The 27,769-nt window shown below is 52.6% G+C and overlaps 2 protein-coding genes across 7 annotated transcripts in view; one reads left to right on the top strand and one right to left on the bottom strand.

Moving 5' to 3' along the window:
- FAM78A (family with sequence similarity 78 member A) overlaps positions 1-1,885 on the bottom strand; it is a 13,113-nt gene extending 11,228 nt beyond the window's left edge. The window contains exon 1 of the mRNA XM_027739297.2: positions 730-1,885. Coding sequence (XP_027595098.1) covers positions 730-992 — 263 coding nt within the window. The 5' untranslated portion in view covers positions 993-1,885. The remainder of the gene's footprint in view (positions 1-729) is intronic.
- On the top strand, positions 1,702-20,810 carry PLPP7 (phospholipid phosphatase 7 (inactive)). Of its 6 annotated transcripts, none has more exons than XM_039388189.1 (5): positions 1,702-2,877; positions 3,087-3,147; positions 3,942-7,210; positions 7,928-8,400; positions 19,952-20,810. In XM_039388189.1, the coding sequence occupies exons 4-5, from the start codon at positions 7,950-7,952 to the stop codon at positions 20,314-20,316; spliced, it is 816 nt and encodes a 271-aa protein (XP_039244123.1). In that variant the 5' UTR covers positions 1,702-2,877; positions 3,087-3,147; positions 3,942-7,210; positions 7,928-7,949; the 3' UTR covers positions 20,317-20,810. The 6 variants fall into 6 exon arrangements, with proteins under 6 accessions (XP_039244123.1, XP_039244122.1, XP_039244100.1 ...); XM_039388188.1 differs by having other exon boundaries at positions 3,984-7,210; XM_039388166.1 differs by having other exon boundaries at positions 1,702-2,728; positions 2,843-2,877; positions 3,087-7,210.
- The last annotated feature ends 6,959 nt before the right edge of the window (positions 20,811-27,769 follow it).

Below are 27,769 nucleotides of genomic sequence, written 5' to 3' on the forward strand. Positions count from 1 at the left end.
CATTACCCATAAGGAGGGTAACGTGAAATTTTCACCCTGCTCCAAGGTGATGCAGAGGGTTTAATTATCAATGGGTTAAATGCATCCTGTGCTTTCCCCGTGGGCTGCCTGCTACCGTGGGCAAAGCAAGCAGGATTCCTCCTGTGACGTTAAATGTGCTCCCAAAGGTGGTGGGCTACTGAGCTCCCAGCCACAGCTCTCTGCAGCAGCAGCAGCAGCAGCACAGCACGCCAGGGACGGCTCTGTGCCACAAGTGTCAGCCCTCGGCTTTCCCTGGGGCTTCTCAATGCGCAGTGTTGGGATGGGGAGGGATGCAGGTGACAGGAGCTGGTGGTCGGGAGAACCACTCGTGTCAAACACGTATCAAAACAGGAGTGCCTGCCGTGGTAGGGCTGCCCTGGGGTTTCAGGATCTCCACTGCTGCCCAAAAGCTGTTGTGAAATAGTGTTGCTTTTGGGTTCCTACCAGAATAAGTAGGGTTTGATTGGAGCTTGGGCAGGTATATTCCCATTCGAAGAGAAGAACACCCACTCCTTTAATAGGGTAGGGACAAGCTCTCCTGTACTTTAAACATATAAGAAAGTCCTGTTAAGTTTCAGAGGAGCTGGTTTTTAAAATCGGGATTATAATTTTTGGGCATAATCCACTATTCCCCAGCCAGGCCATGGCCCTCCCTCTCTTCCTTCCTGCTAGGCAAACGCACCCGCACGCGCTCTTGGAAGTACTTACATCCCCTGTTCTCCGTAGTGATTGTAAAATTCCATGTGGCTGCAAGCCTGGATCCAGCCCACAATCCAGGTCTCCTTCTTGGGAAGAGGGGGCACCAACACTTGCGCTGAGGCTCGGAAGTGAGGGGTCCGGTAGCGCAGGACCACGCTGGAGGACTCGTCAATGCTGGTGGGAATGGGATCGATGGAGGCTTTGACTTCAATCACTGAAATACTTTCCCGGAAAACTTTGGATTTGCAGCTAATACTCTGAATACAGCCCATGGCATACCCCGAGTACAGTCCGACGCGGCTCCTAGGGTACTCCAGCAATCCTTGGGAATATTAGGCATTGAAATTATCTGGTGCTAGATCAATTACAGATCTTCTGGGTTTGTAGTCTCAAAACTGATATCCATAGGATAGAAAATTCATCTTGTAAAGCCTTAATTTGAGTATCTGTCTTACCAGTACTACTCCTATTTTTGAGGTTAGCTGCGCTTCAGAAGCAAAAGGGCCTTTAAAATTTTTTTCCCCTTTTAATGACCCATTAATTCTCTTGCTCAGTCTTTGGGTTAAAAAAAGTCTCTTGAGTTCAATAAATAACGGTGGTGTTCTTAGCTGATATATTTAGTCCTTCCTTTCCTCAGATGCGGTCTGTCATTCACCGTCAAACATAGGACTAGCCGGTATTTCCCTTTATTCTTTGGATGAAAAGCAGAATGTTGATAGACACATCTATATAAATAATGAAATAGTTTTTAGCCCCAGCTTGTCACAACCGGTGTGGATTTCCACTTCCTGACTTGCAGTTGTTCATAACTTCCTTTCGCACAGAATTACAATAATAACAGAAAAGAAACGACGGCTGGAAAAACGCAAAAAGTCGCCAAATCTCCCAATTTGGAGGCTCCTCCGCCAGCGATGTCAGGGCTTTGGGGATTAATTTTTTTTTTCTCTCTCTCTCTCTTAGAAATAGCCGTGCGGGCAGGGCAGCAGCGCGGTGCCGGTGGGGCCGGCGGCTCCGGGAGCGCTGCGGGGCAGGCGGCGAGGAGCCTCCCCCGCGCCCGCCGGGGCCGCGCCGCTCCGCGCCCGCTCAGCGCCGCGGAACCGCCGCCCGTGACATCCCCCGACACGCACCGGCCCGGGGGGCGCCGGCCCCGCCGCTCCCCTTCCTCCTCCTCCTCCTGCTCCTCCTCGGCGAGCGGCTCTCCGCAGGGGTGTCCGACCTTCCTCCTCCTCCTCCCGCTGCTGCTCCCGGGCGCGCCGGCGGTGGCTCAGCCGGCGGGGCTCATGGGCGGGCGGCGGGGCTGCCCCGCACACGCGTGGGCCCCGCAGGGCGTCACAGCATCCCGGGGAGCAGCGCCGAGCCCCGGCCGCGCCGCCGAGCCCCGGCTCCCTGCGCTGCGGGGGCGAGCGGCGGCGCGGGGCGGGGGGGGGGGGGGGGGGAGGCTCCTTCTCTTTCGCTGGGTGGTTTGGTTTTGGTTGGTTCTGTTTTTTGGGTTTTTTTTTCTCCCCTTCGTCTCTTTTGCTTTTAGCTGCCCGGGGAGGTGAGCGGAGCAGGATCGGTGCCTCCACCTCCCGGCTGCCGCAGGCTTCCTCTCCCGCAATACATTCGCGCACCCGGGGACGGCGCCGGCCGCGGGTCTCAGCCTCGCCGGTGGAGCGGGGGGTTGCGGGGGGGCTCCCGCTCCGCTCGCCGCCGCAGCATCAGGGAGGCAACGGGGTCAAACTTTGCAGGAACTCGCTCGCAGCCCCTCGGTGCCCCCGGGCGTGCCCGAACGATGCCGCCCCGGCTGCCCGGGCAGGGTCCGCCGCATCCCCTTGGCTCCGCCGGCCCCAGCGGCACCGGCTGCGGGTCCGGGGCCCCCCCGCGCCCCCCGCCGCCCTGTCCGCCCTCCTTCGCCCAGTGCCATCCCTCCCCCTGTATTTCGCTTTTAAACTGCAGCTGTTGAAGGCTAAACCTCCTTTGCAAAAAAAAAAAAAAGGAGCATTTCCTCCCACATGTCCGTGAATTGTGGGTAATGTAGTTTTTTTGTTTTCTTTTAGAAACGCCTTTCTCTTCCCCCCCGCCCCCCTTTATTATTATTTTTTTCTAATTTGGACACAGAGTATATTTTTTCTTGGGTTTTCAGATTAAGATTTTCCTCTGCTGGCTGAAGATTTGCAGGTAAATTTGGTACCAACCCAAGGGCACCAAAGGCGATGGTCTCCTTATTTGCAGAACCTGTAGCCCCTAGGCTGGGTGGGCTGTGGTTCCAGCAGTGAGAAATGCAATGCTCTCCATAGCAGCAGCGGGACTAAGGAGTAGCTGGAACAGGGAGGAAGAAGAATCTGAGGCAGCGGCAGCCTGTGGAAAGTTGTAAACTTCTATTACAGATGGTTTTGGGAGCACCACTGCTGGCTGGTCCTGCTGGCCATCTGAGGATCTGAACACCAGGTGAGGTGCATGCATCCAGCTTTTCATGGAATATGGCTCTCCTTTTTTGGTAATAACTGGTGGGCATTGAATGTTGGGTGAGAGTGTCCTCTGTCGCTTGTTTCTAAAGAGGAAACTTGGGGAACAGAGGGGTAAAAATTGCTTTGCTGGTGCTGCTTGTGGTGCAGTACAGCAGGACAGACATGAGTAAATGTCTTTTAGCTCTTCCCACCCCGCAGTCTCAGTAGGCTGGATTAGCCCTCGGCAGGTAGGAGAGACTGGAGCTACTGGGTGATCCTGACAAGTGAATGTCACAGAATGAGGGGAGGCAAATTTGCTCCTTTCCACCCACAGCAGGTGGAAAAAAACACAGTATATTGTTGTGTTTTTCTTCCGCACGCGCTTCTCAAAGCACTGGGGAAGTATTTATTTTAAACTTCACAGTCTCTGTGAAGGGCACAATTACAGTCACTAGCCCTGTGACAGAGAGAAACACTAAGAACCTGCTCAAGCTACGAGCAACTTACTACTGTGTAGTACAAGAAAGAATGAAATTAGCATCTTTCGAATGAAATATCCAGCAGCCTCCAGAAGGTGCTGAAATCCTTTGACATCTCCAAGACTCTTTCACACTTTTCAAACAAGCTTGTCACAGTTTCTCAGAGCATCATGGATCTGGTGAAACTGCATATTCTGCGACTTTAGTTTCACTCAAGCTTCAGCCAGGTCTTGCTTCAACTTGGCTGTCTCTGGTGTTCTGGTCAACTAGGAAATTGCATTATCTCATTCTAATTAAATCAGCTTTTCATCTTCAGCTGGAGTTTTCGTTGGGTTTTGGTCTTGCCTGTCTCCATCAGGCTGCTGTGAGTGATTAAGGCATTAGCACACCCCACCCCAGAGTGGCTGCATTAAGCCATGGGCAGAAGGGTTCCTGTGCCCGAGCGCGTGGTGCTCCCTGATGGGATTGCTGGAGATGCGAGGTCAAGCTGTGGTAAGTAAAAATTAGGAGTGTCTGGTGATGCTGTGAGTTGTGTTTCCTTCTGCTGCCCATTTGATGCACCCGTCCATGTCTCACTGTAGCACAGCCATGCTCCGTTCCTGTGGGGGTTCCCCCCACCATCATGGCCTGCACAGTGTCTCCACGTCCTTCCAGCATGTTTTCTGGGTTTATTAAAGGACAGGGTCTCCCTGCACTGTCTGAGTAGTGGCAATAAAAGCCGCCCACCAGAGGCCATTCTGGCACTGCTGACACACCACTGCGTGTGCAGTAAATACTGCAGGGTATTATATTTTATTTTGACCAAGCTTTTCTTTTTGTCCCTAGAAGAATATCCCACCCAGGAACACTGGTTTTGCTCGAAGCACTTTGGTTGCAAGTGTTGCTTCTTGGCCAGTTGCTGCCAGTGGCTGAGATTCACCAATGCTGCCAGTGAACTGCAGAGAAAGGGGTTGGAGCTGTCACTCTTGCCCCACCCACATTCCAGCGTGGTTTGCATGGCCCTGCTGGCCACTGACACTGTGTGTGGCCACAGCTGTGCAGGGCATTGTGGCCAGCAGCCCCCAGCCCCTGGGCCAGGGAGGGTGGGCAGGATGGCGAGGAGCACAGCCAGGGCATGGGTGAAGGGAGCATGCTGGATTTGTCCGTCTGGGCACTCTCCCAGGTGCTTGATGACCCCCGTGGATCATGTGTCAGGCCTGGAATAGCCCCACCAGAGCAGGGAGCCTGTCTACAGGTTTAGCAGGGATATTTATAAACCCCTGGGTTTGTGGCTGTTTTGCGAGCAGCGCAGCAGGATGGGGCTTGTTGTGGCCCCAGCAGGGTCAGGGACGTTTCCTTCCCAAGCTCATTTTCTTTGGCTGGGACAGGCAGTGACAGCCCACCTGGCTGCAGGAGAGACCAAACAGCTTTCCTTTCCCACTCTACTTTTGACAGGGGTTTGCTGGCACTGGGGCCATCACGCACTGCCCTTCCTTCCCTGTGCCCTTCCCACCAGGGACTCGTGCTGGGCCGTGAGGTTGGAGTCTCACAGGGCGGCTCGGGCAGAGAAGCTCCCTCATATCAGTGTCAGCAGAAGAGACAGGCACCAGATTAAATTCACTCTCAAAGCTTTCAAGGTATTTTTTAACCCATGACAGCTCCCAAGGAACATGCTTGGTTGTAGCTCAGCATCCCCAGCACCAGACTGGGCAGGAGTCTCCCTATTTCTGCAGCCTCCTGGCTGCCAGCACCTTTAACCCTCTGCCCACTGATGTTTGCAAAGAGCCCCACGCTGCAGCAGCCCTGCAAGGAGCAGGAGAATCTGGGAGGCCATCCAGGGAGGTGATGGCTACAGGCAAGTGAAAGCAGTGATGATGACATTTATCTCCTCGGCTGGTGTCAGGTAGACTGAGATTTTCCACATGCCTGGGAGCTGGGCAGTGGGATGAGGGCAGGCAGATAGGGACAGGGTGCTGACTGCCCCGATAGTGTGAGAATGCGGCTGCACAGCCGGTGATCGGACGGGAGCTGGGGGGTGTTGGTGTTGTGGCACCTTCTGTGCAAGCTCCAGGGCTGCCACAGCCCCATGTGGTACCTGAGCTGAGCAGGGTTGTGTTTTATGGGCTGGGTGTGGGTGCCTGAGGAGGGGATGAGTTCTTCCTCCAGCTGGGATCATAGAATCACAGAAGGGTTTGGGCTAAGCTCTCCATAGCAGAGGGGCTCCAACCCTCAGAGCATTTCCATGGCCTTTCATGGACTCATTCCAACAGGTCTATGTCTTTCCTATGCTGGAGACCCCAGAGCTGGACACAGTGCTCCAGGTAAGGTCTCACCAGGGCAGAGTAGAGGGGCAGCATCACCTCCCTTGACTAGGGGTAGGTTGCTGGAGGGTATGATTGAGAAATAAATTGATGTATGTTATTTTCCTTTGAGGGAGGAAAATATGAACAAAACCCAGAAGTGAGGGCTCCTCAGGACCTCAAGCACTTTCTTGTCCAAACATTGCTGTTGCCTCTGGCCAGTCGGTTAGTCAGATGGGCACAGCCTGGGTGCACAATTCACTGAGAGGATTTTGAGAACTGTGGGTAAAAAGTGTGAAGAAAATGCAAAATTTTTTTTATTATTTTCAGATGCCAAGAACCACCTTTCCTTTAACAGTTAAGCTCTCAAGTGCATTTTGGACTAGACTTTGAGATGCCTGAGTGTCCAGTTCCCAGGATTACCTGTACAAACACTGACCTCTGTAACTGGACTTTTGTGTAGTCAAATGTAGCAGGCACCACGAGACTGGCTGTTCTACTCCTCAATGTAATATTCATATTCTCCAATTGTCTATCCACAGGGGACTTCCAGCCTATTTGCATAGGAATAATCCCGTTCAAGGAGCATGTGAGTGGTGTGGAGCTGCGACAGCCCATTGCCCAGGGAAGGTAACTGGGTTGATGCCAGGGTGGTCCTGGCTCAAGTGGTTGCTGCCATGGGCTGTCATCCTTTGGATGGCTTCTCCCAGCTTAGATCCGTGCAACTGCAGTTCAGGGGCTGTAGAAAGATCATTCAGATCTGTAAATTGGAGCTGCAAGCACCGATGGGATGTTCCCAGGGGCTGATCAGTGCTGGGACCGGCAGGTGGGAGATCACAGAATCACAGAACATTCTGAGTTGGAAGGCACCCACGAGGACCATCCCTTGATGTCTCAGAGGGGTTCTCCCCAGCTGAGGTGGGGAGCAGGGAGTCAGGAGGCTGACAGCAGCCATGCAGTGTGATGGAGCACAATGTGCCGTGGCAGGAGGGACAGCAGGTATTCCCTGTCCTCTGCTGGAGGACTCCCCAGGGCCTGGCATGAGCTTTCCTCCTCCCTGTCCCGCGCTGCCCGTGCTGCTGGGGCTGGTACCTGTGCTGCTGATCACACCTGCAGCTGAGGGACACGGGCACTGCCTGTCACCTGCTCTGGGCACAGGCTGCGCGGTGCTGGGTGACACGGCAGGGACACGTGCGGTAACGAGGCCACGCGCAGCGCCGGGGGCAGGAGGATGGGAATTCATTAGCGGCGCTGTGTCTCCTGTAATCAGGAGGCAGGTGATGCTTCTCCTTCGTCCGGGAACAGGGTGAGTGATGAAGTCGCTGCAGGGGCTCACCCCGAGCGGGGAGGGAGGATGGGGCTAGTGGGGCTTGAAAGGTATCTGTGCTAGGGGGAGGAGGGTGGTGTTTGGGGTGCCCTAGCCTGGGGGGGGGGGGGAGATGTTGCAGAACAGACTAATCAAGAAGATTCTGGGGACAGCTCCTTGGGGGGAAGCCCCCAGGCAATACTCAGCCTTGGTGTTGCAAAGGCAGGCAGCACAGCCCCCCGTGGGAGCAACACCGGCTGCTGTGGGGAGGGGGATGCTGTCATCGCCTCCAGCTCTGACTCTGATATTGAAATGTGAATTGCAGCACAAAAAACTACATTTCCCAGTTTCCCTTGCAGCCCAGGGGAATAAGCAATTGGAAGATTTAAATAGACCAGGCCAGAAGCAACCAACCTTTGGCACAACGTTTTTCCCTCCTCTTCTTCCAATCTATTGGCTGTTTAACCTTTTTCCCTGGCACTGGAGTGGCTGCCAAGCCTGGCATTAATTTTCCTTCCAAGCTTGCTAGGCCCATGAAGTAAACAGCCATGTGCATTCCTTACTCTATATTTAACAGCTGCAGTCTGTGCTGGGGGCAACTGCAACAGAGGGGAACCTTTGTAGCTTCCCAAATTCACAGCTTGTGAGGGTGGGAGTGGGGGAAGCTTTCTGCAGGGAGAAGAGGGATTTCTCTCCTTCCCGCTATTCGCAAAGCAGGTTGCGTTAAAGAGAGACTGCAATGCCATCATCCCAGCCACGGTCCAGGGCAAGGGACAGGAACAATGTCCTCAACAGGGCTGAGTTCCTCTCCCTGAATCAGCCCTTGAAGGGGAACCAGGAGAGCAGGAGCTCGGGAAGAAAGCAGAGCGGCCAGGCCGGGGCAGCCGGTGCCCAGAACACCAACCCCAAGGAGCGGAGGCAGTCGCAGCAGCTTCCCGAGGAGGATTGCATGCAGCTCAACCCCTCCTTCAAGGGAATCGCCTTCAACTCGCTGCTGGCCATCGATATCTGCATGTCCAAGAGGCTGGGAGTGTGTGCCAACAGAGCCTCCTCCTGGGGTGGTGCCCGCTCCATGATCAACCTTCTGGGGATAACGGGGCACGGGATCCCCTGGATTGCGGGTACACTCATCTGCCTGGTGAAGAGCAGCACGCTGGCGGGCCAGGAGGTCCTCATGAACCTGCTGCTAGGTGAGTAGCAAACCTCCCTCCCTGCTGGGAAAGCCCAACCCTAGTCACAAGGGACAGTGGCACTGGGACTCCTCCTCTGGCTGCTCCCAGAATCCGATGTGGTCGGGCGGCAAGGACTGACCCTTAGGGTTAATGTTGCACGTTTTGGTCATCTCATTCCCAGGTACTGTAGGTGATAGATGTAGCAAGAAGTTGTCTAAGAGTGATGGAGTAATCCTGGTAGCTAGTGACACCCATGGAGTAGAGGCAGGTCCCTGGTCCTGTGTGGGGCAGGGTTGTCCAGTCAGATTGAGGGGGAGTATCTGTGATGGGCAGGTGGATACCAGCAATGATGTATTTTATTTAGTCTGTGGTCATCTGCGTTGGTGGTTTGGTATGTAAGGAAAAGATGCAGATTTTAGTCTTTGATATTTGGATCAATTCCTGAGGATATTCTTGAGGAAAAAAAAAAAGACTTCCATCCCCTTACCACTTTCTTGACCAGACCTTGGCTCCACGTCTCAGCTGCTGTGTAATGGAGTCCTGTTTCCTTCGCTACTGCAGTTTGTTCTTTCATCCTCCTTCCCCTGAGTACCTATCTGGCTGCTGTCCCCGTTTCCATGTGCTAATTTGACCCAGAGGCCGTGTAGGCAGGCTGGGATCCCTCTGGCCCTCCTGCTAGTTCTTCCTTGCACGGTGGTCGGTGTCCCTGTTTCTAAATGTTGGGATGTGTTAAAGGGTTTGGCTTCTCTGCTGAGCAGGGCCCATCCCACCCATCCGTGTGGACTGATGTCCCACCAGTGACCAGGCTGAGCTCTAGGCATGACTTGCCTTGGATCCTGGCCCCAACCTGCCCTGGCCATGTCTACCTGAGGACCTTGCTCTTCTTGCTCTTCTGCCTTTGGCACAGGGCCCAGTTATCCTATTCTTCCTTGTGACTAATTACCCTCTCATCTGGCTGTGATCCACCCTGGTGTTTCACCCTCCCCAAAAAACCCAACGATCCCTCTTTTGTTTGGTAAGAGAAACTAAAAACATTATATTTAGACCACTTCTTCTCAGGGAGCGTTTTGAGGCGACGTAGGGACACTTTATTTCACAGGCACCACAGGAAAGGGACGTCCTGTCCACAGGAGCTGACTGAGACATGATACAGGCTCTGCAACGTGGCCTCAGGTTGTTTTTCTTTTCACAAGTTCATCCTCCAGAGAGGGTGAAGATTGCACGGAACTGTCTTGAAAAGCACAGTGGTAGCTGCCTTTTCTCCCCTCTGCCTTTGGAGGAGACTGTCCTCCAAATGCTGTGACATCTAATGGGGGGAGGCCATGGCAGGGAAGGAGCCAGAATAGCACCAGCGTGATGCAGAGCCCGCCAGCGTCAGCAGTTCTTCCAGGGGCTCCTCAGAGCGCGGGGTCAACCCCTCGCTGAGAGAAGATCCATTTAAAAGGGCACGAGGATGAAATAGTAGGTGACTAACAACAACCACCACAGTTTCCAGATGTCTCTTGACCCAAGAGCCTTTGATGGTGTTGGAGCCTGAAAACTGACCTCTTTGACTCCAAAATATCTGAGATCCTTATAAAGAGCTGATGCCCTCTTTGGTTTAAAAACAAGGAAGGTTTTCTCACCCTTCTGTTGCCATGTGAGGAGGCCAAATGCAAAGCCACCTTGGGGTTGTGCTGGAACTTTGAGTATCGAGCGGTGGCTGGCAGAGCCCTGCACCACTGCCTGCCTCTCCAGGTCTCCTGAGCTCAAATGTGGTGTCTGGGAACAATTTAGTGGGTTTCTGAAGTCTTGCTTCCTTCCCTAGATGCACTACACCCACCCCTCTTCTCTGCCTGCCATGAAATTAAATAGTCAAATGGTGTGAAAAACTAGTTCCATAGATCTGACAGCCTCCAAAGATCTCCACTGCTTCCTCTGAATAGATGGCACAGACTGGTGGGACTGGCCAAGGTGCCCTCAGCTTCTCTTGTCAGAGCTTGCACAGCAGGACTTGTGTCACCCCACAGAGCAGATCTCTGCTGTGAGAGTGGCTTTGGGCTGATATTTAAGATTGCAGTCAGAAGCTCCAAGTATCTGAGTAGCTGCTGCTGTAATACCTGCCCTGCTGGTGGAGGAAAGAGCCTGGCTGGGAAGTGTGGGGCTGGTGAACCTCGACAGGTCCCAGGAGAAGTGGGGTCTTGTGTACACAGGAAGGGCATGGCACGACTGCTGCATCTGGCATCTCCTTGGTCCCTCTCACTGCTGGTTTCCTGTGGTTCAAATCCATCAGGAAGTGGTGAAAAGCCCTCCTGGAGATGGACAGGTCAAAGGGAAGGGAACCTCCTGGTGCTTCCCTGCTCTCCTGAGAAGAGGGAAGGAGGGAAGTCGGGGTTGTCCGTGGTACCTCTTCCTTGCCCCCTCTGGCTCTCCTCCCTCCCCCCTGCTTGCTGAGGGTTTGATACATCAAGCAGAATTTCTGATGCAGTCTCTGGGCAGGGAGCCAGCCCATCATAGAGCACTTGTTTAGGATTTGCAATCAGGCTTCCAAGGCGAGGAGACAGGAGACTGCTGAAGTGGGACCTGGAACCTGGCAAAGCACCACTGCAGATGGAGGAGGAGCTCTCGGCAGGAGCTTTGCCAACACATGTGGGAGCATTTCGGGTGAGGGGGTCTGACCCTGGGATGCTCCATCCATCCCCACTGCAGATGTTGATTAGCAACCCCGAGCAATGTTTTCCCTCCGTGTTTGTCATCTGTGATGGAATTTATTGATTTCCCCTTCTCGTCGTAATCCTTTCCAGCAAATGCCAAACAGCCAGAGAAACACACTCAGAGCCTGTTACTGAAAAGATAGAAGAAGCCAGATATCTGTGCCCATTGTAAAAATCCCTCTGCCAGAATATGCTTTCAGGAAGTCTGTCTCAGCATCACCAGCCCTGGCTGTGCAAGACTCAGGGAGAAAGTCCACACCCCCTGGCCAAATGGAGAAAATCATTATTCAGGAAACCCCTCAGTTTTAAGGTTCATTTTATTTATCTGCCAGTGTTGAAACTTTTAGAACCATTCAAGCTTTACTTTGAAAAATCACAAGGATTTAATGAAAACTGAGATGCTTAGAAAGTTATTTGAACCTTGCAATTGGCCTTTGAGGGGGAAAGCAGATATAAAACTTTCAGTAAAAATCCCAGGTCTGCTTCAGAACCAAACATAAACTCCATTAAACCCTGGGGGCAGCAGTACCTCGGTTTCTGGTTCTGATCCATCCAGTGAGGATGTGGATCCAAATTTAGTGATTCATTGACTGCAAAGCCAGCAAAGAACATTTGGATCATCGATCTAACCCACGGCAAAATACAGGCTGTAGCACATCCCTTAATTTATTCCTGTTCAATTTGCTAAGGGAAAAAACCCAAACACTCAATCTGATGTACAGTTACAAGCGAGGGTGAACTTGTCAGAGCCATTTCTGTATTACTGCAGTGGCAGGGCTTCTCACAAGCGCTTTTAGTTGGACTCTTCCCTTCATTGCGACTGCATACCCTTGTCTCTCCAGCTCAACAGCTCTTTTAGCCAACATCTTTTCCGCCTTTCAATATTTTGGATAGTGCTCAAGTCATTTCTTCACCTCCTATTTATTAAACTAAACAGATTGATCTCGTTAAACTGATGGTCTTTGCAGATCCAGGCACCTTCTCACTGCGGTGGGGATGGAACATGGTCACCTGCCCAAAGCTGTTGTGTTTAGAGCCAGATCACCACTGTGTTCAGTTATCTGCAGTCCAGCCATGTGCCTTTGCTGTTGGGAGGTGTCTGCTTGGGTAACCCTTGCATGGAAAATTCGTGTTTGTGCTCAGTTTGAAGTACCAGCCAGTAACTGGTTCTGCTGTGGTCGTGGCTCTCTGAAATAGGTATCCAAACTGGGAGAAGAGAAAGCCCTGGTCTTCTCTTCGCCTGCTGTCTCTGTGACATTGGTGCCAGTCCTCAGCCATCCCCAGCTGGCTCTGCATCCTGCTTCCGAGGGGCAGGATGGCTCTTTGGTGCTGTCACTAAGCATTTATCCCATCAAGTGAAGCAGTGCTGCGGGGCGTGGATGTATCATCTGAGCAGTGTGTCAGAATGGGGATGGGTGGATGCCATAGGAGGAGGGAGAGAGGGAGCCCAGGGCCACTTCTCCATTCCTGGAGGTCAGCAAGAAGGAAGTTCTTGCTCTATCCAGCCTTCTCCCTGAATACTGACTGAGATTCATTCCAACTGGGAACCAAGCTGTGATATTCTAAGGCACAGTCCCCTGCAAACCTGTGACTTTATCCCAAGCCATATCTATATTTCTTTAAAATATGTATATATATTTATAAATACATATATATATAGTCAGGACTCTGTGATCCCACTGCAGCAGCTTCCAAGCCAGATCAGATTGGCAGGAAAGTGGTGGATTAGGAAGGAAAGAAGGCAAGGAATGCCTTCACCAAACCCCTCTGGAGCTCACTGACCCTGCTCTAACAATACAGACGTATCTCAGGTATTGTCATGCTTCTCTTTGGAGGCTGTGTGATGGAAATCCAGACGGTACAGCCCGTTACTGGTAAAGGTCACTGGGCAGATGAAATGCTCAGGCAGTACAGACAAGCTCATCCTGTCGAGCCTCAGGGCAGCCCAGCCCCAGACGGGGCCAGGGAGCTGCACAGCAGATGGATCAGTCCATATGCAGCAGAGCTTGCTAAAGCCGAGAGCCCCAGAGATGGTTTGGGGCCAGATGTGTCTATTTTTTCCCCCTTTCCTTTTTCTGCTGTGAGAGCAGGGATTTTCTGAGCCGGGCAGGGCAGATGATGCTCTGTCAGGGAAGGGGAGAGGAGCTCGGGAGCCAGTGCCCTGTGGAAACGTCCCTCCTTGTACAACCTGGCACATGGAGGAGGTTCAGCCTCTGTCCTGCTGCCCACCAAGACCTCAGCAAGCCAGCAGCACATCTGCCCAGAGAGGTGGAAACATTTAAATGCCAAGTAACCCAACACAACTGACCCATGGAGGGTGCCAGGCAGAGAGAATGACACAGATGCCCACTCTCTGCATCCAGCATCTAATCCAGGTCCAGCCCGGCATTAAACATTCCTCTTCATCACATCAGGCTGCTAATCTGCCTCTAGTTGTTCTGCCCAGATACAGCTGTTGAAGTCCCTGGTCCTTTGGTAGGTGCCGTGCTCAGCCTTCATCCCCTCACAGCTGATGAGCTCAGGCATCTCTGAACAGGCAGCAATGCCCAGCTCTCCCAGCTTTCCCTGCCCCCCTCCCTCCCTGCTTCCTCTACAGAAACGTATCCTGCTCACTGCAGGGCAGGCTGCAGTGTCCCTTCGGATAAAGGACAGTCAGTGACAGGCTGGGACCCATCTGACTGTGGCTGGAGCAGGCAGGGGGGAATTTCCAGTGACCTGCACAGGGTCTCCATCAGATCCACGGTCTGATCATCCCCTTGGTACCAGGCAGCACCGAGGAGCTCAGGTCCTGGCAGGCTGCTGGAGACGCTGAGAGCCCTGCAGCCATCAGTGTGCAGCCCTTGGGGAATCTGCAGCGAGCTGGAATGAAACCCTCACGCAGAGCGAGCAGCGAAACGTTCCAGAGCCTGAATGCAGAGCGAAAGAGAAGTGCGAGGGTTGTTGAATGGGAAAAGGGGGAATAAACATGGGAAATGAGTCATCCTTATGTCTGTCACTCTGGGAACAGCTTCCCATTGCCCCTGCCTGGAGCTCAGAGAGGACAGTAACTGTTTCACGCAGGCAGAGCCAGCCCTGACAGGGAAGCTGAGCCAGGCTCTGGCCCGAAGGGAGATCCCGGGAAATGGGTGAGTGTGTTTGCCTCTAACACGCCTTGACAGGAGCAGTGGCTGGGAAGAGGAAGGTGGGGGAGTGAGGTGAGTTGCTGGGAGGAGCAGCAGGCAGGGAGAGCCCATTGGGTCTCCTGCTCTGGGCCAGGAGTGGTGGAGGATGGGGTAGGAGAGGGGTAATCAGATGAACTGTCTCTTTTACTCCCCTTGTGAAGAAATCTCCATGTCTTAACCTGGAACAGAGTTCTGGTCTTGCTCTCCGTTTCCATCTATATAGGAATGTTGGCGGATGTACCTGATCCAGGTCCAGTGCCCTGTTAGGTTTGATGGTTGGAGACCCTCTGAGCCCCACAGGATCAGCCCCCTTTCTTTTTTTTGCCAATTTGCTTCATTGAAGGCAGTGAGGTGTAAATACAAGCCCAGGAAGCACTGAGTCCGAGGGAGGAGCCCAGCCTTTGTGGTCTGGGACATGCTGCTGGTCATCAGCACTTTTCTTTCCCCAGTTCATCCCATGCTGTGCTGGTGCGTGTGGCACCTCTGTGACGTGCTGATGGTACCTGTGCTGCTGCCGTTGGGTACAGGGGCATTTCAAGCTGTCAGAGCCCCTCTGGGAGGCAGTTGAGCCATCCTGGGGGCTGCTCAGCTCCTTTTCCCCAGCAGCACGAGCCCTTTTCATTGCAGTCCCCCTCTCGCCTACATCTCATCCAAGCCCGTGCAGACCCCCAGTGAGGTGGCCCCGCTTGGTATTTGATGCTAAGTACAAATTTCCCAGCTCCCAGGGCACAGTGTTTCCAAGGGGAGAACTCCAAGCAGCCTGTGTTTGCACTCGGGGCTGTTTCTAATCATCCAGAATATAGCGAGTCTATTTTTAGTGGTTGGGGGTTTTTATTTTAATTAATTACACAATTCTGCTTTCCACCATTTTTTCACCTCCCCGTGACCACTTACCCCACGCTGCTGCTTGTTCAGCCAAAAAATAGCCCCCCCCCAAAACACCACAGTGCCTGATTCATTGTCTCTTCAGTGTGTTGTGCCATCTGTGCCTTTTGTCAGCTCTTACACACCATAGGACCACGTTTGGGGAAGAAAATGGAGTAGAGGAGTTCACTTCCAGAGGAGTGGACCTCTTCCAACCCTCCTCCACTGACTCCACTGGAGAGAGGGTGAAGATCCTTTTGAAACCTACATCTTTCATTAATGTCAACTAGTCAAGGCTGCAAACAGCTCATTTTCCAGGTCAGGGAGCCTGATGCCTGCGGGTGATTTGGGAAGTTCAGAAGGAGTGGGAGGGGGCATGTAAGTGAAAAGAAAAACGAAAGAAAGAATTGTGAATTCTAATTATGGAGCAAAAGAAACTGCTTCCTGGGAATGGTGACATTTATCCAGAGTTCACTCCTGAGTGAGGTTGGCTAGTCTGGGAAATACAGGACCTTCAAAGCCAGTTTTGGCCCTACACGTGGTCTTATCAGCTGTAGTGGCCACCTCCAGCACAGTGGGGTGCAGGCAATGGGTTATCACCAGCTTGATTCTTCTTTAAGGCAGTGCTGGGCTGGGCAGAGGGGTTGCCTAATGCACATCTGCTCCCATGCTGGGAGCCTCTTGAGCTCTCGGGATGAGCTCCCTCTTCATTCCTGGGCATTTACCTCCCCATTTTCCTCTCCCCACATGCTCACCCACAGTCCTGGGAGGCCGAGTCCAGCTTGTGACTGTTGCTGATCCCAACCTCACAGGCTGGGACCCTGGAGAGCAGCCCCATGTGTGTGAAGTCATGTGAATCATGGCTTCAGGAGACAAGGCCAAGGGCTTTTTTGGCTTTCTCCTCTTTTCCTCCCCCCTCTGACCTCAGCACTGCACCCAGGTTGTTTTTCAGCTGTGGTTTAGATAACATGTTTATATAAACACCTCAGCTGGAATCTGCCTCTGTCCCTGGAGACGCTGCCTGGCTCCGACCTGGAGCAGGCGATGCCTCCAAGGTGCTCGCACCATCCTCAGCCTCTTTCAGCCATAAGGAACAGCAGCAGAGGTGGCACCTCAGGGACAGAAAGCACCTTATGGTGACAGGAGATGTCCAACTGTTTTGATTTCTCTTACATATAAGCTTTGGGGTTTGGTTTGGTTCTGCTGGTGATGGTTCAGTTTCGTCCTCATGCCCTGCCTGCCCAGAGCTCCTCTCCACTCACCTCTCTGCTCCTAATGTGCTCCTAAAATTTGGTGGTAGGAGCAAGGCAGATGTCTGTTTTCCTTTTCTTATTAATAGATATAAAATGCCTGCCCAGGGGGCTCACTTTCAGCTCATTTACTGTGCATCCAATGCCAGATGTCGGGTTTTTTTCAATACCGAGGTGATCTCTGATGCTCAAATTGTCACAGGCAAGACAAGACTTGCTCTTTGGTTTTGGGCTTTAAGGAAGTTTTAGATGTTAATAGAGGATTTTGGGATTGGATGGTTTTGCAGTAGAAATCTGAAGGATTGTTTCCCTTAACAGCAGGTCAAAGGGAAAATTCGTGATCTTTTGCAGAAAAATGTGAAAGGAACGATGGGCAAGAGCTAATCCTTCCTTTGCTCTTAAATCCAGCCCTATCTGGATTTTACATCCAGTGATGCCTCTGGTTTAAATCCAATGCTACCTGGATCTGGAGAAAGGGCATGATGGAAAAAAATGCTTAAAATTAAAATTTCTTGCTCCTCTCATCTCGCCCTCGGTCCGGTGGCACTCTGCCATCCCTGCTGCGCCTCTGGCAGCCCCATGGGTCCCCAGAGAGCAGCCTTGCGCAAGTGCAGGCTGGTACATCAGCTGCAGGCTCCCTTCCCAGGGCTCTCCCGGGGCTGTATTTCCTCCAGCCTTCAGTCAGGTCAGCCTGAAGGATTTGCACAGCTCTGTGTGAGGGACCAGGGAAGGGCAGGCTGAAGGTGACGGTGCCAGTTTGCAGGTGGGCTCGGGGGCTTTGGGTTCGAAGCTTTGGTAGCCATCAGGCACCTTCCCCTGTGCAGAGACACCCACCTGCAGCTGGAGTTGTGGAGGGCACCTGTAATCAATTAACCCCTTACCTGCCTATCACTGGCACGGATGTGCCCACCTGAGGAGGGAGGATTTGATGTGCATTAAGGGGACAAAGCAAGCGAGACGAGGTCCAAGCGGGTATGTAGGTCATGGGATTGCAAGGGAGTAGGGCCGGGGCTGCTGGGCAATGGTATCATCTTTATCTGTTTCTGAAGGATGGGCCCTTGGCAGCACCGTCAGCAGCAGTGCTGCCTGCTGATTCACCCTGCCAGCTCTTGCCCAGCAGCAGCAGCAGGAGCAGGAGAGGGCAGGGACACCGTGGGGACCCAGCTCCGGGTGAGGGCAGTGGGACCCGCAGGGGCTGGGGCAGGGCAGGCTGCTGGGGCTGTTTCATAAAGAAGTTGCTTCATGAAAGGAACAGAAAGTGCAGGGGGAAGTGACAGAAAAAGCACCAGGCAGAGGGATCTTTGCTGTGTTTTTTTTCTTTTAACGGCAAATTAACCCCCGGTTTTAGTGCTGTCGTGCCTTCAGATCTTGAAATGTGGGCAAACGAGGCTTTTTGCTTTCTGTGCATCATTTGACGAAAATCAAACCTAGCAGTACTGAAGGCCCATTTTATTCATCTTCTGAATGAAAGGATTATTAAAACAGCTCTTTGGCTTGTTCTCCATGCCCTGAACACCTCCGTGCACACATGCCTGCATCCCTCGAGTTGCCCTGACATCACCTTTGACCGTAAAAAAAATATTGTCAGTGCAAAATACAGACGGGCAATGGTGAACACCACACGTTGCTAAAGGACACAGCATCTGTGCTGCTGATCCACGGGTGGGTTTGGAGAGGAATGGTCTGTAGTGGGTGTATTGAACACCATGGAGGAGACATTGGGATCCTTCAGGGTGCCCTTAAAAAAAAATCAGCAAAATGCAGAGAACTGCTCTGCTGAGTGCTGGGGTCCCCACGGGCTGCAGGCCTAACCCTGCTCTCTCCCTTCCTGCTGGTCATGCCTGGTGGGATCTGAGCAGCCCCTTGTTGTCCTTGTCCTCCTAAGCCCATCCCTACCAATACAGGGCCGGAGGTGTGACCTTGCAGCCCCTTGCCACCTGCAGCCTCACCACCTTGTTTCAGGTGCCACCTATGAAACTTTCAGCCTCCTGCTTCTTGTTGTGTTTAGCTTGGATTCCCACTGCTGCCTGTGCCAGCAAGGAGCTGGTGTCCAGATCTCTTCCTCTGCTCCAGAGCCCAGGGCATGACCTGGTGGGTGGGAGGTCCTGCTGTCCCACTTCCCCAAGCAAGGTGCCCTGCAGACAAGGAAGAAAAGTAGTCTCCCATGAGGCGAGAGTTTGGCCAGGATAAATATCAGCCCCTTCCCAAAGCAGTGCCGGGGGCTGGTGCGCAGGGGTGGGATGTTGTGGGAGGCGGGTGAGCAGAGCCATCGTGACAGCTCCTCACTTCCCAGCTCCTGCCAGGTGCTGAGCAGGCAGGAGGAGCTGCCTTCCTCCCCTGTGCTGTCTCATTTCCCATCCCCACCGCCGCCGCACTCCCATCCATCCTCCTGAAACCTTGTCAGCTCTCAAGGAATGGTCTTTATCACAGCCTGGGAATCAGGCAACTGGCCCCTCACGCTCCTGCCAGGGGAGCAGGCTGTGCTCCTGATGGCATGTATGTCCTTGTCACTGCTGCAAGGAGCTGAAACCAGCACTCTGACTAATTAGGAGGGTTGGGGAAAAGCAGATGAGGGGATTAAAGAAAAATAAAATGGATGCTAGGAAATAGAAATGACAGTACCTGTCGGCTGGGAAGAAGGAGGTGGGATGAAGAGGAGGAGGATGTAGACGAGTGCTGATGGGTTTCACTCCTGAAGCTGTTAGGGAAGAAAGGTGTTTTGGTGTTGAGAGCTGCAGCTGGAGGGATGGTCCCTGTGCCACTACAAGCTTGGGTTTGCTGGGGCTGGGAGGTGTTTCCCCCACCACGTTTGTGCAGGGAAGGGAGTGTGTGGGGTGACTTGCAGGGAGAAAGCCACAGGGAGCAAAAGACAAGTTGAAACAAGAAGTGGGTGTTCAGCACTTTGGCAAAGGGAAAGGGATGGGTGGGGGACATCCAGGAGGACATTGCCCACCCTCTGCTTCAACTTGCAGTGGTGCTGTTTCTAATGCAGGAGCCCTTTTTTCTTTATTGCATGGCTTTCCCCTTGGCTCACTGGCTCCTAATGCTCTTAGTGAAATCTGTGAGTGTGGTGTCATTCTGCTGGCTGGCTCAGGGCAGGGGGGCGTGGTGGGCTTGGGAGAGGACAAGGGTCAACACCAGAAAGTGCTGTGGGGCACTTTTCCTCCAGCAGCCTGGTCACCCTGGCACAGAGGCCCCCAGGCAGGGACCTTGCTGCATGAGGTTTCTGTAGCATGGGGTGGAGGACAGCCAGAGGAACACCCCGAGTGGTGGTTTGAAGGCCAAAAGAGTTTTAATTTTAGATTTGCCAGTTGCTCCCTTCCTCCCCAGGCGGATTGCTTGCTCTGCGGTTTGGGTTTCTCCTCTGTCAGATGATGATACTGGTAATTGCCTTCTCTGTGAGCGAACTGGGAGGGTTAACCAACATCTGGGTGGTAACTGAGGATGGGGGAGGTTGTGTGCAGCTGAACTGTGGACATCTGGCCGGAACCGAACCCAAACCTTTTCTTTAAAGACAACAGAACCTTGGAGGTTCTGCCTTGAAAATAGCCCTGGATTTCTTCTGTCTCTGACCATTCCCTCTTATTCTCTCATTCTGTAGCCCTGCTGCTGGACATCATGATTGTGGCTGGTTTGCAGAAGCTGGCCAAGCGGAAGGGCCCGTACGACATCAACCCTGGCTTGTTGGACTACCTGACCATGGACACCTACGCCTTCCCAGCCGGGCACGCCAGCAGAGTGGCCATGCTCTCCAAGTTCTTCCTCAACCACCTGGTCTTGGCCATCCCCCTCCGCATCCTGCTGGTCCTCTGGGCCCTCTGTGTGGGGTTTTCCCGTGTCATGATCGGACGGCACCACATCACAGATGTCCTCTCCGGCTTTGTTTTTGGCTACTTGCAGTTCAGGCTGGTGGAGTTGATATGGATGTCTTCCAACACGTGTCAGATGTTGATATCCATCTGGTGAACATGGGGGACTTGATGCCTTTCCACTGGAAACTAGCAGATACTTTGACAGTCTCCCTCCCAGTATTTTCTACATGTTGTTTGTTGGAAGTAGTTGTAACTTCCATGAGTAGTGATGTTTTTTAATGTTGCTTCCCCACCTTAAAAAAAAAAAAGTTTCTTGCAATGGATTGGGTTTTAGCAATCGAGGGCCATACCTGTGTTTTGGCCATTTTCTCAAGCTGTGTTTGGACAGCAAGCTAATTAAGCTTTGCGGGTGAGAGAAATGAGCTCCATGTCTGCCTACTTTAGGTGGTTCACACTGGCACCTTGGTATGTCCTCAGGATGGGCAGTGCCTGAGAGCTTCCTGAGAACACATTCATTAACTTTTTTTGAGGCTAAATGATTTTGGCCACTGTGCTTTTTTCTTTTTGTGAGCCCAGCAGTTGTGTCTTCTACAGAGTCAGGACAGGCAATGCTGGCCCTTTACAAATAATAAATAATCATAAAAATCCTGCCCTGTTTGGTTCTTATCGTGAGGGAAGGGACAAACCCACCCTGCTGTGGCTCTGAGATACACACTCAGTGAGGAGCAGGTCCTGCAGTCTTGCTGACTGAGGAGGTGCAAGTGATGGCTCACAGGGTTTGCATTGGTTAGAGTGGACCTGGATGGGTGCTCACTAAAGGAAAATCTGCTCTGTGAGGGTCTGGGGGGAGTTTTTGGTCTGGTAAGGGACACAGGCAAATTGCCCACTTTCATCCTGGTAGGGATGAATAGACATTGTGCTGTCGTGGTCATTTTACAAAGCAGATCTTGATGTGCAGAAAAAGGTCTTTTTCTATCTCTTCACGGCCATGATTTTATCATTATGCCAAATGCTGTGGTAGATGGGAATTTCCAAGGTAAGCCTGGTACAGCAGTGCCTGTTTCTGGTTTCTGGTACACCCAGCAGTGTCAGTGAGCTGAGGGCAGGGAGGCAGGGCTGCCCTCGTCCCTGCCTCTGCTCGCTTGGCTGTAACCCTCCTACTGGGGTTAATTCTGAACATTTCTGTGTCTTACCCTGTATGAAATGAGGAGAGCACTCCTGACCTTCCTTGATTGCAAACCTGAGCTAATTGTTGTTTGTGAATCAGAGATCACTTATAGAGTTTGATGCCCAGGCATGGTGCTGCTCCTTCCCATTATTGACAAGTGTCTGCCTTGAAACCTGGTGGATCCTTACCCAGGTGATGGTCATGCTCAACGTGGTGTCTCTGAAATGGATCCAGCCTCATGCCTGTCATAAGAAAATCCCATATTTTGAACAGAATGTGCCAGTTTTCTGTGGTTTCTCTGTCTTTAGAAGAGAGTTTGATGTTTGGTAGGTGATGGAAACCACCAGACTCAGCACCTTCCTTGACGGGATGAATCCTGCAGAATGGAGGGATCCTGTCATCCCTGCCCTCCTGTCTGTCCCAAATGAGCAAAATGCACCTGGCTTGGAAGGCCAGGGAGCAACCAGCTGGATCTGGCACTGTCATTTCTCCCTGAATGTTGAGGAGCTTCCTACGGGAGCTGGTGAGAAGAAGACATTCAGATAATGACTGCTGCAAGCTGCTGACATTTGTTACTCTTTGATGATTAATATGAAAAGAAGCAAAACAGATAATCTATCCCTGGCATGCGTCTCCAGCTGGGATGTCAGCACAGAGCCCTGGGAGCTGCCGACTTCCCGCGTTGCCGGCTCCGAGGCTGGAGCAGAAGCGTGGTAAGGAAGGCGACCACGTCCTTTGAAGACGAGCCTCCCACGGAGCTCACGGATGGGCTGTCCCTTGGGAAGGGCTGTCACTGGGTTTTTTTCAGGAAAGGGGAGAACTCGGGGTCTCAGTGGTTCTCCCCGGAGGTTGGTGCAGCAGCGGGGGGTGGTGGGTGCTGCCCAGCTCCCCTCCTGCTGCTGCGGGTGGGAGCAGAGATGTGCCGCCCTCCCTCAGGGCTTTTCTTTGCCAATATCCTTCTCCTGCGAAGATTTATGTGAAGAAGTGAGCTGTGGTGATTTTTCTTCCCTCCAGGCATTGTTGCACTTGGCAGAGTTTATCCTCGCCCCCAGGAAGGATGGAGGCACGTCACTGGGCTCTGATGGCGTGTGACGCACCTATGTGTAGCTGGAGATGGTGGGTTCCTGAAGGGATAGGGAACAGGGGAGGACTTTGCCCTGATGGCTTTGTGGGAAGCTCTCACTTTGTATTTCCAGGATTTACTGAACCTTTGCAAATAGGCTGGATGAATCTACAGGCATGTTGCTGGGTTAGGGTTTTCTTGCACTTATGTTATCTTCTCCTGGTATATCCAGGATGGCAGCATGGCTTTGGAGGAGTTATCCTGGTCCTTGCTGGTGTAATCAGGAGAGCGTGGCCTGGAGAAACTGCCATGGTGGGTTAGATCAGCTGAGCTGGTCTCACCCCAGCACGTGGTTGCAAAGCAAGGCAGGAGAGCAGAGAGAGGTGAGTTGGGGTGATCCAGGGGGGTAAGCTGGGATTCACAGGATGAGACTTTCTCCCACACAGAGTTTCTCTGGGGAGTTTTCCTCCTCAGCCTTCCTGTAGCCTGTGTCCCTTTTCTCCCCCAGCACTTCAGTGCCCAGAGTGGGGGATCCCAGTGCTCCGTTCTTGCTGCAGGGAGGGTTTGGGGAGAGACCCCACAAGGTGAGTGTAGATCTGGGCACAGAGGCACTGGGAAAGACCTGGCAGAGCCTTGCCTTGGCCATGGCTGCCCTCCCAGCAAGGCAAGCCATCCCATGTCCCTCTCTCCAGCTGCTGCCATGCCGAAGGTACCACTCAGAAACAACCAGCGTTTCTGCGGAGAAAAGCAGCTTCTGTCTCTATAGCAACAGCGAGGGATGGCAGGCACCGTGTCCCCTGTCCCTGCCAGTCCCTGTCACCCAACAAGCAGGACAGGCTGTGGCTGGGCTACATATCACCTCCAGGAGGGAGGCAGGAGTCCCCCAGCCCAGCCCCCCTGGGACACAACTGTGTGGGCAGGGGCATGTGGGGAGCAGTGACCGAACAACCCGGCTCTGCCACCGACAAGGTACAACCTGCGGTGACTGTCCTCAGCTTTCAGTCCCAGTGACATGACCTTGGGCTGTGCTGGGGGAGCCAGGAGGCAGCGTGGGGAAGGATTCCATGCCCAGTGCTGCACTCACAGATATCCAGGGCCAGATCAGAGGCAAGAAGGGCACAGCAGTGCGAGGGAAAGGACAGTCACTCCGGTCTTCGGGCTCTAGAGCTGTGCAGATGCCATCTGCCTTTCAGCCCTTGGTTGCTGCTTGTGAGGAGGAGCATGGGTGCAGCTTGCCTGTCCATAAAGCCCTGTGGTCTGAGGAGGGTTTTCTCCCCCCTCAGAAGGTGTCAGAGGGATAGGACTGGGTCTCAGCCCCAGCAGCACTGTCAGAATGTGGCCTTTTGTGTAATGTGCTGGAGCATCACCTGGCTCTGCTCTCCACTGACCTTGGATTTAGCAGTGGCTCTGAGAAAACACCAGTGGGTTTTGCAGGCATGTGTTACATGTAAGCCAGTGGCTGAGGCATGTTTATGCCTCGTTCTGCACTCTCCTGGAGCTCCTGCTGATGCTCACGCAGAGGTTTGGCCCCATCTCTCCTGGGTGAGCCAGGGCAGGACACTGGTCTGCTGTGTGCTCACCATGGTCATATGGCTGTGGGGAGGCAAAAGGCCAAATGGTTTGAGCTCCCTCAGGATTTCCCAGGAATGTGAGTGTTTTCCCTGAACCTTTAGATCCCCAAATTCAGCCATGCAGGGCTCAGCATGAGGCCTGGGAGGAGTGATCCTTCCAAGTCAAGACCCTTCCAACCAGGAGGAACAAACAAACCCTGACCATGGCATCTTCTGCCTTTCAGTTCATCTAGCAGATTAATTAAGAAAGTGCCTTAGAGGAGGCAATAATTAAATAAATGTGATCAGCCAAGGGATCTCAACCCCCACGGGTTGGGGGCTGCTGCCATCAGCACTCCCAAAGTGCCACAGGGAGAGTCCCAGGCTGTGGTGACAGTGATTTGGTTTGTGATTCTTTGGCAGACAGTGAAAGGCCCCTCCTCCCCTCACCCTAATGCTGATTATGCTCAGCAGCAAAAAGAGATTTTAATTTATTAAATAAATAAAAAAAAAAGGGTGCCAGGGTCAGGGCCAGTAGCAAATCTGGATTATATCTTCGGGCATATGTGGGAATCACGGCTGGGGTGTTTAGTTCTCCCCTCCTCAACCTAAGCTGGTGGTTTTTTTCCAACAAGCTGTTTTGTACATTTGTGGCTGGGGTTGTGCTGAAAGGAAGGTGGGACAAACCCCTTCACACATCAGGGCTGTGCTGCCCTCTCTGTCATGGAGGGTCCTCTGTGCTGTCCCTGGGATCCGTGTCCTTCCCAGGACGAGGCAGCCGATGGGGGGGCAGTGTGAGTTGGATGGACTGGGAGGGCAGGTTGGCAGATTTGAGGATTCAGGGGGAATTAGGAAGGCTGTTACACAAGGTCTCCCTGTGGTAGCACAGGTGTGGCTGTAGTTCACCCCAGGATGGACACGTTGGGTGTAAATGTTTTTTGGCTGCAAATGTTTTTCTCTCGTGTTGACCCCAGAGTCCCTGGCTGATGTGCCCATGTCTGCATGTAGTGCTTGATTTAAGGTGTTGCTGGGGCTCTGCCCTCCAGACAGGCAGGGATGGGGTTGTTTCACTCCCTGCCTCGCTGGGACTCGGAGCAGCAAAGGTCTTCGTGCTCTTTCGTTCCCCAGGACGCAAGAGTCAAAGCGGATTAAAGGTCCCTCGGCTGATCACATTTATTTCATTATTTGAGTGAAATCCCTTGTAAATACCGCCTCCCTCCCCTTTTTTTTTTTTTTTTTTAAAAATAGAAAGCACGAAAGAATTAGAGATTTAGGAAAAGTTAATCACAGGAGTCGCTTGAAATCCATTAACCTCTCGCAGCCTGAGGGAGGCTGAGCCGAGCCCGAGCCCCTCTGCAGGAGAAGATGCTGAATGGCCGGAGGGGTCCCCAGCCCCCCCAAAAGCAGGGCTTCCCCTGGAAAATACCTGGTTCTTAGCAGGCTGGGTGGTATTACAGTGCTTTGTTCACAGCCTGGCCGTGATGAACTGCTAATTGCAGTGTTGGGACAAATTGGTTCAAGCACTCAGGCGGCTCCAGAGCAAGTGGGCGAGTGGGGTCACGTGTAGGAGCCCTGCGGCAAATGCTGCTGGCCAGCGTGCGGGCTCGGCGCCATTGGAAATGCCAGTGCTCTTCCCTTTACAGTGTGGTTCCTCTGAGCCTCTCCGAAGGATGGGGTGGGCTTTGCACAGGGATATCTCCCGGTTTTTCTAATGCATTTCAAACAGGTGTAGCTGGATTCCACTCATCAGAACCCGCCCTGAGTTCCCATCCCCTCAGTACAACCTCGCCCATGGGACCCTCTCTCACTTCCTCTCTTCTCCCAGGACCAGCAGCCTTGTGCAAGACCATCAGTGCTGGAAAGTCAGACCTGCAGAAATTAATTAAAATAAGAGCAGTGGGAACAGAAGCTGAGAGCTACAGTGATGGATGTTCACGAAACACTTGCCCAGAGCCCAGAGTGCCTGGACATTTGGTGATGTTTGCTTCCAGCCAAGGAGCTGTGCAGTACTTAAACACACTCAAAACAGTTGTGATTAGGGAATCAGCCTCTGATATGTGGGTGTGGGTCCACTGCACCCAGAGCTGATGCCCTCTCTCCACTGGGATTTGCACCTTGGAGCTGCCAGCGCTGTTTTGTCATGGATTGCATCCCCTGGCTGCAAAGGGAGTTTTATGTTCTCTAAATCCTAAACCTTAGGTTGTGTATTAATAGCATGGTAATGCATCACTTTTGTGTCCAGCACAAGCCAGGGGTTATATAAAACACAGATTAATGGGAATCAGCAAAATAGAGGAGCATGGGGAGGGATGCGGTGAGGATGTCTTGGGTGGGAAGGCAGGAGGGAGGCGGCAGGTCCAGAGGGAAGAGAAGGTGGCTGAGTGGATTCAGAGCACTTCCTGGCAGGATTTGCTCCAGTTATCGTTCTTCAGTCCCTGATTCAAAACATTTCCTGAACCAGCAGGTCTGCAACCCGGGGTCTTTTGTCCCTGGGTGATAACAAGAAAGCGGGGTCTGGGAATTTGACTGTAAATGGCTGTTTTTTCTATTCTTTGTTTTCTTTTTTTTGTTGTTGTTTTGGTTTTTTGGGTTTGTTTGGGGTTTTGTTTGTTTGTTTGTTTGGTGTGGTTTGGTTTGGGTTTTTTTCTAGCTGACAGAGATAATTTCTACATCTGCAAACAAGCAAACAAAGTACAGGTGGGAAGATAAAATCACAAAGGCACATCTTTCACTAGGTGGTAAATTGGCTTGTTTCTCCTCTCCCATCCCCAAAAGCAAAGTGATACTTGGGTTAAGAAAGGCTGGGAATTCTCCGAAACTCTTTCCTATTGTTGCTCCTTGCTGATGGGTGAGAGATCAGTGCTGATTTCCGGGGACCCCATGCACAACTCAGAACAGCAGTTCCTCAGCTTTGGGCAGAAAAGTTCCCTCTTGCAGATTCCTCAGCCCAGAAGTATTCAAAATGTGGTGAAGGGGCAGCAGGAACACCAACCCAAACCCCTCCAGTTGCTGCTCCTCGGAGCAGGGGCAGGGCAGGAGAGAGGGAAAGCAACAGGTTTTTGGGCACCTGCCTCTGGTGTGACCTTCCCTGGGAGAGCACGACCTCGGCAGCTCTGCCCTCACCGGATGGGAAGATGCCTCCCACCCCGGGAGGAAGGCACAGCTGGACTCCAACCATCAATCATGTCCCGCCGGGAAGGGCTTGTATGGCTTGTGGGATTCCTGGTGGGGTGACTTTTTTTCAAAGCCTCCTGCAACAACAGCAACCGTTGCTCAGCTTCCTTTCTAGATAACCTTTTTCCTGCTGCCCAACATGCTTATCTGCTGCAGACAGACTGGCAAGATGAACCGGAAAGCTGATACCTTATCTCTCCCTCTCAAGGAGCCTATTTAAGTGTTGGAATGTGTTGAGATGGTAAATGATTGTTAAAATCCAAGTGAGGAACATGGACCTAAGGACAGGTCCTGCTGGGAGGGAGCACCTAGTCAAAAAGGAGTTGTGGGACTACAGCCTTTCCAGGCTTTTCTGCCAAGAAGTGCATCTTTTATCTGCCAAAAGATGCATCGCCTGAAGGGTAAAATGCTTTGTTTAAAACCAAAAGGCATAGACTGGGTTCGTGGCTAATCTGTGGGTTAGCCCTGCAGGCTGCTCCCAGCTCGGTGTCCCTTCCATACGGCTTTATCTGTGTCTCAGTTTACTCACTGCAGGAAATACACTGCTGTGGGTCGGCCTCGCAACGGGTGTATTGTCTGATATCACATGGCACGTATTCCTCACTCACCCTTTAATCTGCACTGCTGTGGGAAGCAGCGAGATGCTCACACA

The sequence above is a fragment of the Pipra filicauda genome, unplaced genomic scaffold (assembly GCF_003945595.2).
Source record: "Pipra filicauda isolate LSUMZ 115617 unplaced genomic scaffold, ASM394559v2 scaffold121_size3267253_pilon, whole genome shotgun sequence".
Taxonomy (NCBI): Eukaryota; Metazoa; Chordata; class Aves; order Passeriformes; family Pipridae; genus Pipra; species Pipra filicauda.

What these genes read in the sequence shown, in the direction of transcription:
- PLPP7 (XM_039388161.1), top strand. Translation starts at nt 7,950, where the DNA reads ATGCCATCATCCCAGCCACGGTCCAGGGCAAGGGACAGGAACAATGTC. An exon ending in CCTCATGAACCTGCTGCTAG is followed by an intron (nt 8,401 to 19,951) that starts GTGAGTAGCAAA and finishes CTCATTCTGTAG; the next exon opens with CCCTGCTGCTGGACATCATG.